At 29.4% G+C, this 15246-nt stretch overlaps 1 protein-coding gene across 1 annotated transcript; it reads right to left on the bottom strand.

The window, feature by feature from the left end:
* Nucleotides 1-12729: 12729 nt before the first annotated feature.
* Nucleotides 12730-14893, bottom strand: LOC108484750 (sphingolipid delta(4)-desaturase DES1-like). Its single transcript, XM_017788652.2, has 2 exons — nucleotides 14538-14893; nucleotides 12730-13844 (listed from the first exon to the last, which is right to left on the bottom strand). Exons 1-2 carry the CDS (start codon nucleotides 14706-14708, stop codon nucleotides 13023-13025), a joined length of 993 nt encoding a protein of 330 aa, XP_017644141.1. The 5' UTR covers nucleotides 14709-14893; the 3' UTR covers nucleotides 12730-13022.
* Between the last annotated feature and the right edge of the window lie 353 nt (nucleotides 14894-15246).

The following is a 15246-nucleotide window of genomic DNA, read 5'->3' as shown; positions in this document are numbered from 1 at the left end:
GAATAGTGGTTTCGAGACCATAAATCTGATATGGAAATGTTTATTTTATGATTATTGTAAATTCTATGATATGTTTCTATGATTGTATGGAAATTTCATGAGGAAATTTTATGTGAAAAGTGCCTAATTGAACTTTAGGGACTAAATCAAAAAATTTGTAAAATTTGAGTTATAGAAGCAATTTTCATGAAATTGAATTGGATTATTAATTAGAGGTCCTTAATGAGGAATTTGACCAAGTTCTAAATATTTGGACAAAATGGGCTTGGAAGGGTAAAAATTTAAAGAATAGTAAAAATGGCATTTCATTTAGGGGTAAAATGAGCTAAAAGACAAAATAAAAGCCAAAAATCTTTGTCCATCTTCTTCCTTGGCCAAATTTTTCATGGAGAAACCATGTCTAGGGTTTTTTCATCTTCCAAGCTCAATAGTAAGTGTTTTCGAACCCCGTTTTTAATGTTCTAAGCATTTTTGAAGTCCCGGTAACATGGTCTATCTATTTCTACCATTATTTTGAGCTAGGGTTCATGTTTAAAAATTTACCCATGCATGAAATGTTAGTATTTTGATGTTTAATGGTAGAATATGAAAGACTGGAGTGTGTTTAACATCTTTTACTAAGTGATTTTTCATGAAAAAGCCTAAAAAGGACTAAATTGAAAAAGGTGTAAAATGGGTAACTAAATATTTGTTTTAATGAGAAATGTGGGCTACCGTAAGCTTGAATATGGTTCAGCTAGGCTTAGGTAACTAAGAAATTGAACACATTTCATTTTACGAGCCTAGGGACTAAATTGCAAATATGTGAAAATTTAGGGGTAAAATTTTAAATTTTCCAAAATATGATTTTTTGGTCAATTTGAGTAATGTGAGTCCTAAATAGGCTATATTTGAAATGTTAGATCAAGGAAATCGAGATTCGGGCTTAAATCGGAAAAGTACAAGGTTAAGGGCTAAATTGATAATTTTGTCATTTTCGTATTAATAATAATAATGCACTATTATGTATGAATTATATTTCTTGTTATTGTGGCATAAATTGTATAATGGACTATATTGAAAAGTTGATGGAATGAGTATATGGTGTGAAAATATGATATGAAATAATAATACATGACTAGTAATGTATGGAATATATGATAATTGTATGATTAATGTGTTATATGATTATTTGATGATATAACATGTTATGCAAATGTGATGAAAGTTATTTCAGTGATTTATGAATATGTGATTATTGCCTTGTGAAATGAGGCCTATATTCCGAATACGTCCGATTAAGCTTTGTAAGTCAGAAATCTCGTTTGAACATTAGGAATAGTTAAGGATACGAGTGACTGTCACTAGGAATGATCTGTCTGTTATGAGCTCAATTGATACCTAATACATGCTAGGGTTTGGGTGCTTTTGAGTAGCGCCGTTGAGAGGCATGTGATTATGTAATACATGCTAGGGTCTAGATGCTTTTGAGTAGCCCCGTTGAGAGGGATGTGAATATGTGATACATGCTAGGGTCTGGGTGCTTTTGAGTAGCCCCGTTGAAAGGCATGTGATTCTATGATCTGTGGCACTTCGATGCATTGTTTCTGTGTGTCCGATTCATATTCTAAGTGTTCAACGGGTAAAAACGATATGAAATCTGAAAGTAAAATAAGTAAACTATATATGTGTGAGCGGGCACAGGTACATAATTGAATTCATGTGAGTACCTTGGCAAATGATGGTTTTGTGGAAGGTATGTATGTATGTATGTGCTTTTGTGTATATGTATGGATGAGTTCATGTATATATGGGTATGAAGGTGCATAAACTTATTTAACATCATTTTGACACTAAAATAGCTTTGGAACAGTAGCAGTAGTCCTATTTTCAGGAGAAACAGACGGAAATATTATTTGAGTCTCGTACTATGAGATATTTGATTTTTAGTAGATAAAGGTCGAAGTTGTCGGATAGCGAAACAAGGGAGAGTTTAATGAATAAACTGTGCTAATTGGCTAAACCAAAAATTTTGAAAATTTTATGGTAAAAATATATGTGAGTCTAGTTTCTGGGAAAATTAACGGATCTTAATTTGGAGTTCTGTAGCTCCAGATATAAATGATTTAGCGACCGAGACTCGAGAAAACAGCCTAACTGGAATATGAATAATAACGAGAATTTGGCAAGAACTCGTTAATAATTTGCTTATTATTTTCATACAAACTTACTAAGCGTAAAGCTTACTCCCTCTTTCCTTTTTCTCTTAGTGTTGTCAGGTCGGCTCGGGGTTGGAGATCGTTGGAGGTAGTATCACACTATCAAGTCACCACTTTTGGAGTAATGATGCATATGTTAGTAATTTCAAGTGAGTGGCATTTATAGGGACTAAGCAAATGATATGTGTTATTATGATTTAGTCAAATATGTTGGCTATATTGAGTTATTTGTATATGGCCATGAGATGTGGCTCATATTGATTATGGTTTGTAAGTTTAGCTAATTATGCTATGTTTAATGCTTATGATGTGATGATGAAATTATGTGGTTGCCTTGCATGATTGATAGTATGTCATGTGTGTTGGATGTATGCTTTATGACCATTCGAGATGGTCATAATTTCGAAGTAATTGCATGATTTAGAAACAAGATGATGATGGTTAAACATGAGTGTTTGATGGATAAGTTGGTAACCTTGATTTAATGGTAAAAGTGGGCATCAAAATGACAAGTCTTATTAATGGGGATTAATGAATCTGGACTTGGTATTCCATGAGTAAGTGCATTATATGAAAAATGATATGTTAGTATGATAAATGTGTCTTAATAAAGAGTGTTTAATTATTAAAATGATGCCATAAATTGTGATTTGGATGTGTGCAAGGTTATAAGGGATTATGAGTAGCATAAAGGCTTGGAAAATAGCCTAAGTGTTGGCCACACGAGCTGAGACACGGCCGTGTGTCTCAACCGTGTAAGGGATACAGCCTGGAGACACGGACGTGTAGCCTGGCCGTGTGGTTCAATTTGTATGCTGACGTCATAAACAGAGAGTTACACAGCCTGAGGACACGGGCGTGTCAAAGGCACACAGGCGTGCCCCTGTGTCCACACGGGCATGTGACTCTATTTTATGGTAAAATTTTTTAAGTTTTCTCAAAACTTTCCAAAGTTCCCGGTTTAGTCCCGAACCCTCTCTAAAGTATGTTTTGGGCTTCGTAGACCCAAATAAGGGACAATATGTATGTGTATGAAAAGTTTTGAATTAAAAGAAATTTTATGGATCGATTTTGCATGTTTGTTTATGCTTAAGTCCGGAAATACCTCGTATCCTGTCCCGGCATCGGACACAGGTAAGGGGTGTTACAGAGATGGTAAGAGTTCGATATGAATTATGACATGGACACATGTGAATTTCATTGAAATGGTAATACATGATATATTGAGATTTGGGATCGATGATATATGTATATGATACATGATTAAATGTTGTGCTCATCCATGATTATGTTGCCTTTGTTATATGTTTAAATGGCTAATATGTTTGATGTACATGCTTAGGCTTTGGTCAATTTGTGGTTGGATTATGCCATGTTTAACTTACCTATTATGTGTTGAAATGGTAAGTTGTGTTTTACATTATATGAACTTACTAAGCAGTTATGCTTACTTTGTATTATTTTCCGTGTTTTATAGTGAATCAGAAGCTCGTTTGAGTTGGAAACTTGTCGGAGTTATATCACACTATCCATAAACTATATCAATACTTTTGGATGTTTCTAAGTTTGGTTATAATGGCATGTATAGGTATTTTGGTTATTAAAGTAACCATTTGTTTTGGCTAATATATTTTGGCTTGAGAAATTCGTATTTTGAATGTTTGAAATGGTTGAATTTATAGTTTATGGATGCTTAGATGATGGAAGTGAATATAGTCATTTTGGTCTGAAAATGTAGTCGACATATATGAGTTATGATGCTATTTGCTAAATGATAGATTTGGTATTTGTGAGTGTGAATTTAGTATGTGATCAAAGTGATAATTGTTGGTTAAATGATGCACATGGTTACATATGTTTATATGTTGTCATTGATGTGCCTTTGAGCATATTGGTTGTATGCAAATTTATCATATTTGGTTATCTTGATTATGCATGGTTTTGGTGCATTTTGAAGGCTTGATTTTATGTGGAAAAGTGATTGTAGGTATATACATGAATGGGTGAGAAAAATGGCTTGAAAATGACTTATTTTTGTCCACACGGGCGTGTCTCAATTGTGTGTAACACACGACCAAGTAACACTGCCGTGTGGCCCCGTAGCTATCAAAGGGTTGCAAGTCAAGCTATTACACGTCCTAGCACACGGCCTGACACACGGGTGTGTGAGGCCATTTCGAAGGGAACACAGCCTGGCACACGAGTGTGTGGCCTGGCCATGTGACCCAAGTTAGTGAGTTACACGAGCATGGACCCAGCCCGTGTGATCCCTACAGTTTTGAAAATTTTCATTGCTTTTCTAAAAAATTCTATATGTTTCTGATTTACTCTCGACTTGTTTCTAATGTGTTTTTAGAGCCTCGAGGGCTTGTATAAGGGACGATATGCATATTATGGTTTGGTTTTGATATGATTAATGACATGAATTGAAATGTTTATAAATTTTGTTCGTTTTGAAATGAAAACTTCGGTAATGCTCCGTAACCCTATTCCAGCGACGAATACAGGTTAAGGGTGTTACAACTTGCATTCAATCTCACTTACACTTAACCCTTCATTAAAGCTTTTTATCATATCGTTTTATTTCACACATCAGCTTTGTACACTTTCCAATCTAGTTCTTTTTACTTTAATTTCACGACACTTAGTCTATTCACTTTGTTATTAAAACCAAGCTCATATATCTATTTTTTTATAATTAATTTCATAATAAACATTAACTTTTTCACATATATATAATTAAATCTTAATAACTTTAGCATAACAATTTAATTAAAAATCATACATATCTTAATTAAGTAAGGTAAGGTTCTTGATGTACTCACTTCTCTTTTGTTAAAATTTCACTATTTTGCTTTGAATTCTCTTTCTTCCTCACTTTTGTCGCCACCTGCACTTTATTTCCAACACTTTCATCATTTCTTTTATTTTTTTACTTCATGAGCACATCAAATACATAATCAATTTCTTTACTAAAAATCGCTTTCTCATATCTCTACTTCAAGTAAACATAAATTTCATAAGAATACACTTGAATTCTTACCTTGTCTCTTTAATCTATTCACTCGCACCTCTAATTTCTTGCTTCCAAGATGATTATAAAACTCTTTAGATCTCTACTTCATTTTTTCTTTTTGGTGACTATGGAGATTCTCAAGAATTTTTAGTGAAAATTGTGACATTGATGAAAAAGGACTAATTTGTAAAGAAAAGAAAGTTTCTCTCCTCTCCCTTTTCTCATTCACATTGGAAAGATAAGAACTTTCTCCATCTTTCCTTTCTTTTATACTAACTTTACATATTTAAAATATTCATAAAACATTTAAATAAAATATTATTAAAATAATAATTAAATAATTAAATAATGTAAATATCGCCAACATTATGATTACAATCTAAGAGCTCGTATTTTATACTACAAGGCTAAGCAAATCCAATGGTCACAATTCATCCACATTTCCAAGGGCATTTTGGTAAATTTTTCCAAAATTATATTTCTTGCTAAATGACCATTTTACCCTTGGTCAAATTTTATATTTCCATTTATGTCTTTTCCACGTTTGGTTATTTTCTTTTTAGTCCTTCAAATTTTCAAATTTACACTTTAACCATTCAACTTTTTAATATTTACACTTTGATCCCATCACTTTTTACTTTTTCACAATGTAGTCAATACCTCGGACTTATATCTTACAATATAGTACTTGTTTCAACTTTCTCCAATATCCAATGCCTTCCTCTATGAACAATAATGTTTGTTATTTCATTTATGTGATAATTCAATTATACACATTCCGAGTATTACACTTTATAAATTTAGCATGATGATTTTAGGGGCATTACAAATTAATTTGTCCTCATGTGACATGTCACATGATTGATGGGAATAAATATGTTAAAGTTGACATTTTTAACAAAAACAATCAATGACAATAATGACTGAACTAAAACTTTTAAATTTTTTGGATTGAATTTTTAACTTTTAAAGAATAAGGATTAAATCTCAAATTCTATAAAAGCACAAGGGTCAATAGCATATTTTAACCAAATTGAAAATGTTCATTATCCAAACAGCTTTATTTAACCAATTTGGATAATAGATGTTCAAATCTACTTTTTTATATTTATTTAAAAATATTTTTGTATTTACTAAGACCCTATTTAATATAAAGTGTTAAAAAATTTTAATTGACTGAAAATTAATATTTTCAAAAACTTAAAATTTTTAAACACATTTGATAACTCACAATGAAATTTATTAAATATAATTTTTACACAAAAAGTGTAGAAAATGATAGGTAGATAAGACCTACTTATCACTTAATAAAGAATAAATTTAATTGTTTTATTTATTCTATTTCTTTTAAGATTATATTATCATTTATCAAACAATCTAATTATAATTAATATTTAATTTTAAGTAATACACCAAACATATTTTATAACTTATATTCAACACTTAATTTTTAATATTTATTTTTCAACACTTATTTATCTTTTATTTTTTCAACTCTTAATTTTTTAATCATCAAAGAAATTGAAAAATTAAATCAATTGAAAATATTGATTTTCAGTTGATTTAATTTTTACATAGGTTTGATAATTTAAATAAAACAATATGTTAGAATTTTTTTCTATAAAAAGTGTGGGAAATTATAAGTAGATAAGAGCTACTTATCACTTAATGGAGAATATTTTCAATTAAATCTATTTTATTTTATTTATTTTAATATTATATTATCCCATATAAACTTTATGATTAAAATTTAATTTTGTTTAGAATAAAATAAAATATTTAAAAATTAAGGATAAAAATTAGAATATGTTATAAAATAAAGAGAGATGGAGAGAATAAATAACAAAGAAAATATTAAAGCAATAAAGAATGTACTTTATTGATTAAAAGTGGTGATTATAATACTTCATCGAGTCTCTATTTATAGGCATAAAAAGTATAAAAAAGTAGAGATCTAATTCTAATATCTATTAGAATTTAAAGTATATTAAAATTTTATCTTGATCATGATAGATATCCACTTAATAAAATATTCATAACAGTCCCCCTTTGATGTCCGTTGATAGATAAAGTGCTTCGTTAAACCTTATTAGGAAAAACTCTGTGGGATAAAAACCTAATGAAGGAAAAAGAGTACACAATCTATAATACGCATAATATGATGCCTCATTAAAAACTTTATCAGGAAAGCCCCATGGGACAAAACCTCGGGTAAGGGAAAAAGAGTACAATGTGTATTTACTCCCCCTCATAAAAACATCACATACTTTCTCATATTCCACGTATTCAATCTTGAATACTAGTTTTTAAAATGACTATTTGAATGTATTGCTAAGCATTTATAGCACCATTCTTTTGAAAATCATGAGTGAGGGAAAATTTTGGGGAAATATATTTTGATCTCTTCAGGAGTTTCAACAATAATCATAGCATACTATAAATATTATCCTTCTATAAAAATACAAATAAATGTTTTGGATCATTTTATAATTCTCTTTCAACTACTATTAATTAAATCAAATTTACCACATATGTTCAATTATTTCAATTCATATAAATGAACAATTTCTCGAGAATTTCAATATGCTTCTAGCATCCTAAATCATCCAAGGATTTTAATATATACTTTACTATATAGTGATTCATAAAAGGTTGTAACAATAACCATTAAATGCAAGTTAAATCTTTTATGAATTGTCAGTTTAATAATATATCTAAAGGTTATTGCGTCCACCACAAAAGAATATTACATCTTTTCAGAATCAATGCCAGGACTTAGCAAAATACTTCATATTTTTATTCCGCTTTTGCACAACCACTTCAATTGGACCCTTACTGGCTTTATACCTTTAGATATTTAGACTACTAGTCCAAAAACTCTATGAATTTAATTGTACTTAAGTTGCATCTTTCTATTTTGATCAATTTATTCGATATCTATATTTCTCAATAGATTTATTTAAGATCCTCATTTTATTTCATTATTTAAATAATAATAACATTGCATGCAAAATCATTGTCGACCACTTTTATTATTCAGTTTCACATTTTTTCGAATTAACATAACTTATCGAGATCTCTCATTTTCATTATTTTAAAAATTTAGTTTCAGGTACTTGAATCTCTTCTGAAGTTTTACTTATTAATTACGTCTTGGGTCTCTTCTGAAGTACCTGCCTCCACTATATGGCCATCTAAAAGAATTTTCATCTTTGGAAGCGATCAATCTATTATTTATTCTAACTGATTGTCCTACTAGGACTTTGATTCAAATTAAAATATTAGATGGTATATAACACTTGGTTATTCTCATTAAGTTTGTAAATACATCTAACAGTTAACTTGTAATGAGTTATCCTTATTGAATTTCTGGTTCAAATTACTCTCCCCTTAATTCATTACAAGATATTATTTCTCTCCCCCCTAATGTTGGGAAAACTATTGAATCAAAATTGTAATCACAAATCATGTTATAATTGAATCTCGAATACATTTAAAACATCTAATAATATAAAGAAAATTGTAATTAAGATATATTCCCAACTTTCTTTGAGGATTCACTCATCTTTGTGCGTTGTGGTGGAGCAATTGGAACATATACGCACATATAAAAATTCAAAGATGAGAAATATTTAGCTCTTGGTGAAAAACCAATTGTAATGAAGAGTATTTATAACTTAGTGGCTTGATGCATACAACACGTAAATTAATATAATCTCATGTTAAATAGGAAGTTTAGTTATCATAAGTAATGGTTTAGATATTAATCAGAGATGTTTAATCAATAATTTCTCTAAATTATTATGCGTAAACTTTTACAAAAGTTTTTCAAACTCAATCAATAAAAGATTGAGATATAAACTCATCAGTATTAGAAAGATGAATTGTCTTAATTGCATGATCTGAAATTAATTATTTAAACAAGCAATCTTGCAAATGACAGGTTGTAAATTGATAACACATATGTGATTATTTTATAGATGAATCTACCAAAATCATATAATATCAAAACCATCCACATGATGGATGAATGGGCTCATATTCGTTTCAGAAATGCAAGACATTAAATCTCAACTTTAGCTAGTGAGTTTCTAATAATCAATTTTCATTGAGAATAAGTAACATATGATAATTCTTTTAAATTAAAGAATCTTACGGTTCTTTAATAAATGTAAATATGGATTCTTAGTTAATTTTTGCATCATATATGATCCATGATAGTCTAACTAGTTATGCCAAGTAGTAAAAGCATTTGTATTAGTAAACTTCGGTTTACTTTAACATGTGTTTCAATTATACTAAATTGTAACAAATTAATAATTTTACTATCATTCATTTTAGTTTGTATCCACATATAAGTGCTATTGTGACATTTACTACTAGAAATGTCTAAATCAATGTGAATATTATAATGTCACTAAGTCAACAAAATAAATATAATTTCCAAACAATTATATGCAATATTCGCTTTAGGAATATACCAAAATCTTCAAATATCTAAAAAAAATTGCAACTTCAAATGCATCCAACCATAATGAGTTTTAGACAAAATTATCATATTTTATTGCTCATAAATAGATCTTTCATAGTCAAATATTTTTCTTCCAACCCTTAATGGGGATGATGACAAAAGGTCACAAAGATTATAAAATAAATATAAATTAATAATACAATCGTCTCTTTTTCATCATTTCAAAATAGATATTTATAGCAATAGTGATTCATATGAAATATAATATTTTCCTCATTCACAATCTCAGTAGAATATTTTCCTCATTCATAATCTCAGTAAATATCTTTTAAAACCAATGGATTAATCATCATAAGATATTAATATATTAGCTCTTTTAGAGCTTTCGACTAATTTTGTACTATCAAATATTGGAATAATATTTGTTTGTTTTAGTACCATAAAGCGATAAATACTTTCTATCTATAATGATAGAATTTATTACTACATTTTCATATCCTTCCTCAAATAATATTAATAGAAACAAAATATCTATGCATATGCCACATATGTGGCCAGTAATCTTTCATATCACATTGGTAATATAATATGAATATGCCACATATGTGGCCAGTAATCTTTCATATCACATTGGTAATATAAGTTATCTTTATCCTTTGAAGAGTTATCTTCAGAACTCTCATTGTTCTCTTATTTATTACTATGTTTCCACTTTTAGTTGTCCATGATTATATCTTTTATTTTCTTTATTTTTGCATTCACTTCAGGGGATGCAATAAATGTAGTAGGATAGACTTCTAAACGCCTCCATTAATTCTTTATTTCATAGTCACCATCGCAAAATATGCATGGATTTAAAATCAAAATTTATTTATTCATGTTGTCATGATTAGTCTCCAATCATATCCTCAATTACAACAACAATCATAATCTCTATATTTTCATTTTTTATAACTATTATGTACTGCTACATTCACTTTAGGAAATGAAGCAAAACTAATGGGAAGAATTTTATAGGTTTTTTGTTAGTAACTTACTATTTTTCTTAGCCACTAGAATGAATGAGATCGTTCGAAAATACTGTTAAAGTCATTTTCACAATATTGCTACTGCAAGAGCACATTAGATATTTCAATCATATAGTGTAATGTATTCCTTCGGGAATATATATAATCCAAATACATGAGTATCTCATGTTATTTATATATATGATTTTAATGTAAAACACATGAAAATTTTATTCAACATATATCTTCTTGATCTGAAAAAGAATATTATATTTTACAAAATTTTACATCACAAGGACTTAAAATATAAGCTCTTAAAGAGCTTTTTACAGTTGATGCAATATTAGCTCTTGGAAGCATATAATTATTTTATTGTATAACCTTAATAAATGCTTAATTTATTTTAAATAAAATTTTATTTATTCATATAAAAATAAAATGAAAAGGTATAAATAAAACATATATTAAACGTAACAAATAATAAATTCATGTCACAAATAAATCATTGTGGTTAGATAATATATATTTTATATATCATACCACAAAAAATACAAAATATTATAATGTCAAATTAAGATAATTTTACAGTTATAAAAATTTAAACATAAACATTTTCTCTTATGACATAATTTTATCTCAAATTTTACAATGATATGAAATTATCACAAGCAGGTGAATATCCCAAAGTTTATAACAAGTAAGTATTTTTACTCACATTCATAATAATCATATAATCAAACCAATCAATTCTATTAAAATGAAAAAATATTTATCTTCACATAAAAATCTCAATAACTAAATGCTTGAAGGGTTTTATAAATTCATAGAGATACGGGTAGTGAATTATATAAATTGAACTTTTTAATAGAAATCAAATCAAATTTCAAAAGAAGTTGATTAGATTGACTTACGTTACCACAAGAAGTGGTGATTATAAACATCATTTGTAATGAAGACAAAGAGATCATCCTCAAGCAAATTTCGAAAAACAAAAGCTTTGAGAGTGAATCTTATTTCTTGATTTCATATAGAAAACGGTATCAAATCTTTCACCATCCTTAAGAACAAAAAGTAAAATAAGTTAATCAAAATAATGATAACGTATAATAAGAGAAGAATAAAAAATAATAATAAGATATGGAACATTAAATAAAAGAAACTTCCTATAAAAATATTGCATCTTGCTGTCGAAGATATTGAAAATCATGAAGGATAAATTTGATCGTCGATAAGAAGAACTATCACTTTTGAGCAAGATTGTGTTGAAAACATGTTATCAAATAAAGAGAGATGAAGAGAATAAAAACAAAGAAAATACTAAAGCAATAGAGAATATACTTTATTGATCAAAATGGGTAATTACAATACTTCATTAGAGTCTTTATTTATAGGTATAAGAAGTATAAAAGAAGAGAGATCTAATTCTAATAACTATTAGAATTTAAAGTATATTAAAACTTTATCTTAATCATAATGGACATTCACTTAATAAGATATTCATAATAGAATATATCTTTTTATAATTTAAAATTTATATTTATTAAACGATTTAATTATATTCCGTAATTAATTTTAAGTAATATATGAAACAATTTTATAACTTAAGTTTAATATTTAAATCTTCAATATTTATTTTTTAGCACTTATTTTTCAACTTATTAAATAGCACCTATCAAGCATAATTAATTTAAATTTGGATAATAGTAATACTTGAATTTTTGTGGATAATAAATTGATTTCAATTTTAAAGTAAATTTTCAGATTTGAAATTGGTTTTATAGTAATAGATAGATAAATATATATTGTTAGTCCTCGTACTTTAATATAATTTGAGATTTAGTCTCTATACATAAAAACTAGAAATTAAGTCTAATTGTTTTGATTTTTGAGGAATGAATTATTTTGATTTAAAACCTCAATCTAATCAATAAAAGGATAAGTACTTATTTCAAAATTTGTTAAATACTACCAATGACGATAATGATTAGACTAGATATTTTAAAATTTTAACTTTTAAAATAAAAGGACTAAAACTCAAATTCTATAAAAGTAGATTGAAAAACTTCAACCCGCTACCAAAGGAGAGAAGCAGCGAGTCTGATATTATTTGCAAGAAGAGATATGAAGAAATGAAAGCAGAACCGAGGAAGGGGAGCCCTTCGACCCATATAGCATCAATGCTATTATTAGCTTGAATGATTAATCAAGTTTATCGTCTAAATTCTAAATCTACATAAAAGAAATTTGATTGCTCAAGAATTTTACAAAGAATACTCCATAATTTAACCAAGAAGGGTGAACAACAAAAGAGATACCAAAATGGGAAATGCCTATGCGGATTTTTTCGAGAGCTTCCTCTTCATTCGGCTAAAAGGGCCGATGCTCCGATCCATTATATACATGTAAATAACCTGGCTCCATGATTTATACGAATCCAAGCCTTCGTAATATTCGGAAGCAATCTCCTTCACCTTGTGCAGTTTGTTCCCAGGGATCCTTGGGAAATCATGGTGTTCATTATGATACCCAACACACCATGTCATAAGATTGAGCGGACCATAGTAAGAATACGTCTCTTGCTCAGGATTGAATACATAATGCTCGGAGATGAAATGACCGGCCATCGGATGCATTCCACCACCAACGAACGTTGAAAGGATCAAATAAGCAAAAGATTTCCAACCCCAAAAGTAAAGTAAGATCCCATCCAGAGCGACCTGAATAGCTAAGTTGATGAACTCCCAATAACCAGGGGGTTTTGGTTTGAGAAACAGAGGGCGGAGCGCGTAGAAGAAGAGTTGGAAGATGACCCATATGGCTTTCGAGATAGTATTAGTCACGAAATGGGCTTCGGTGCAGCTTGGGACATCCATGTCGATGCCATCTACCCCTTGAAAACGATGATGCTCAAGATGATACTTTTGGAAAGTAATAGACATCGGCACACCAATGGGGAGGTTAGCAAATATCCCGAGCCAACGGTTGTAGACGGGGGTGGAGAAGGCAAGATTGTGGCTGAGCTCATGGATGGCCAAGAAGAGGTTGTGGTTGAGGAAAGAACCGAAGAAATAGGCAATTGCCAACATTTTTAGCCAGCCAGCATCATGGAGAATAATTGCGGTACATAGCTGAAGTGAAACCACCACAGCAATCTGAAAAAAAAATTAACTTCATTTGAATGTTACCATAATAGAGGGAAAGCAATAATAATGACACCAAATAATCGACATACTTTTCGTAAAAACTTGATTTTGACTCTAACTAAACCTAATGTCAACCTCTGCACTTGTACACCTGAACAACATAACAAGAAAGAAAATAATGGAGCTAAATTACGCTCTTTCCTAGAATACTATTTTGGAGATGAATAAATCACAACTAATCAAAAAAAAAAAAAAAGAGGCAAAGCTGCTCAAGTGTTTGATATAAAATCTCACCCACTCAATAAGTTGGCAAAGCAAATGAAATTGAAAAGAGTGATATATTTAACACCATGTTTGATGTGAATTCCAGATTAGGAATATGAATTTCAAAATTAGTTGAGATTCAGTACACAATGATAAAAGCATGAATTTATCAAATCCAAAAATATTTTAAAATTTTCAAATCCATTCCTAAATAAGTATCTAACAAATCCACAAATATCATATTTTTAAATAGTTTACTACTCAATTTATACCATTTTTTAAAACTCAATCCAAATTCATATTTTAAATCTCGAAAAACCCAGTATCCCCATTGAGCTAAATAACAAATCAAAATCAAAACCGGATTAAATGTAGTCGCATTTGCGTTACCTCGGATCTAACAGCAGTAAAAGGAACAATTCAAACAATGTGGGATACCTTAAAGAAAGCAAAAGGATCAGGGCCAAAGAGCTCTTTAATTTGAGGGTATTGAGAGAGGATCTGACGTCTCCTCGAAGCATGAGGCTCATCTGTATATGACCAGAAAAAGTCATTCGCCATGACTACTCCTTCATTATCTTCCTCTCTCATTTCCCCTCCTTTCCTCATCTCTCTCTATCAACCTTTCCTGATTTGTTTTTTTTACAATGATTTTGCTTTTCTGTCAATAACAACGAGGGATATATTTATAATTTACTAATTTATCAACAAATTGAAAAATTTAGGAGCGTTTTATGTATGGACGTTGTTCGTGCAGTTCATGGTTCCAACTTACAAAATCTAGCTTCCAATTTAAACCTTTTATTTTCTTTTTCCTTCTTAATCTTTATATCATATTTCTTCTATAAAAAGAAAAAAAAGGAACTTAATATACTATTTCCAAGTCTGGGTCTTTCCTTTTTCTTTTCTTTTTTTTGGCATTTAACCATTTTTTTTAATATAAAGCCAAAAAATTCATTAACGAAAGAATAGTACAGGCAAACAAAGAGGTAAACCAAAACAATGTAAACACCTCTAAACAAAATCCTTGACTTTCGAGGAATTGACAAAGACCAAATAGTATGCCAAGAACCGTTAGCAGTGTGTAAAACATGGGTGGAAAGCCTTTTTTAAGTCTAGATAATATCTCAATTTAACCCTATAAGCT

Source organism: Gossypium arboreum, chromosome 6 (genome assembly GCF_025698485.1).
Source record: "Gossypium arboreum isolate Shixiya-1 chromosome 6, ASM2569848v2, whole genome shotgun sequence".
Lineage (NCBI taxonomy): Eukaryota > Viridiplantae > Streptophyta > Magnoliopsida > Malvales > Malvaceae > Gossypium > Gossypium arboreum.
Note: the sequence above shows the minus strand (reverse complement) of the source record. Positions and strands in the feature narration are given on the sequence as shown.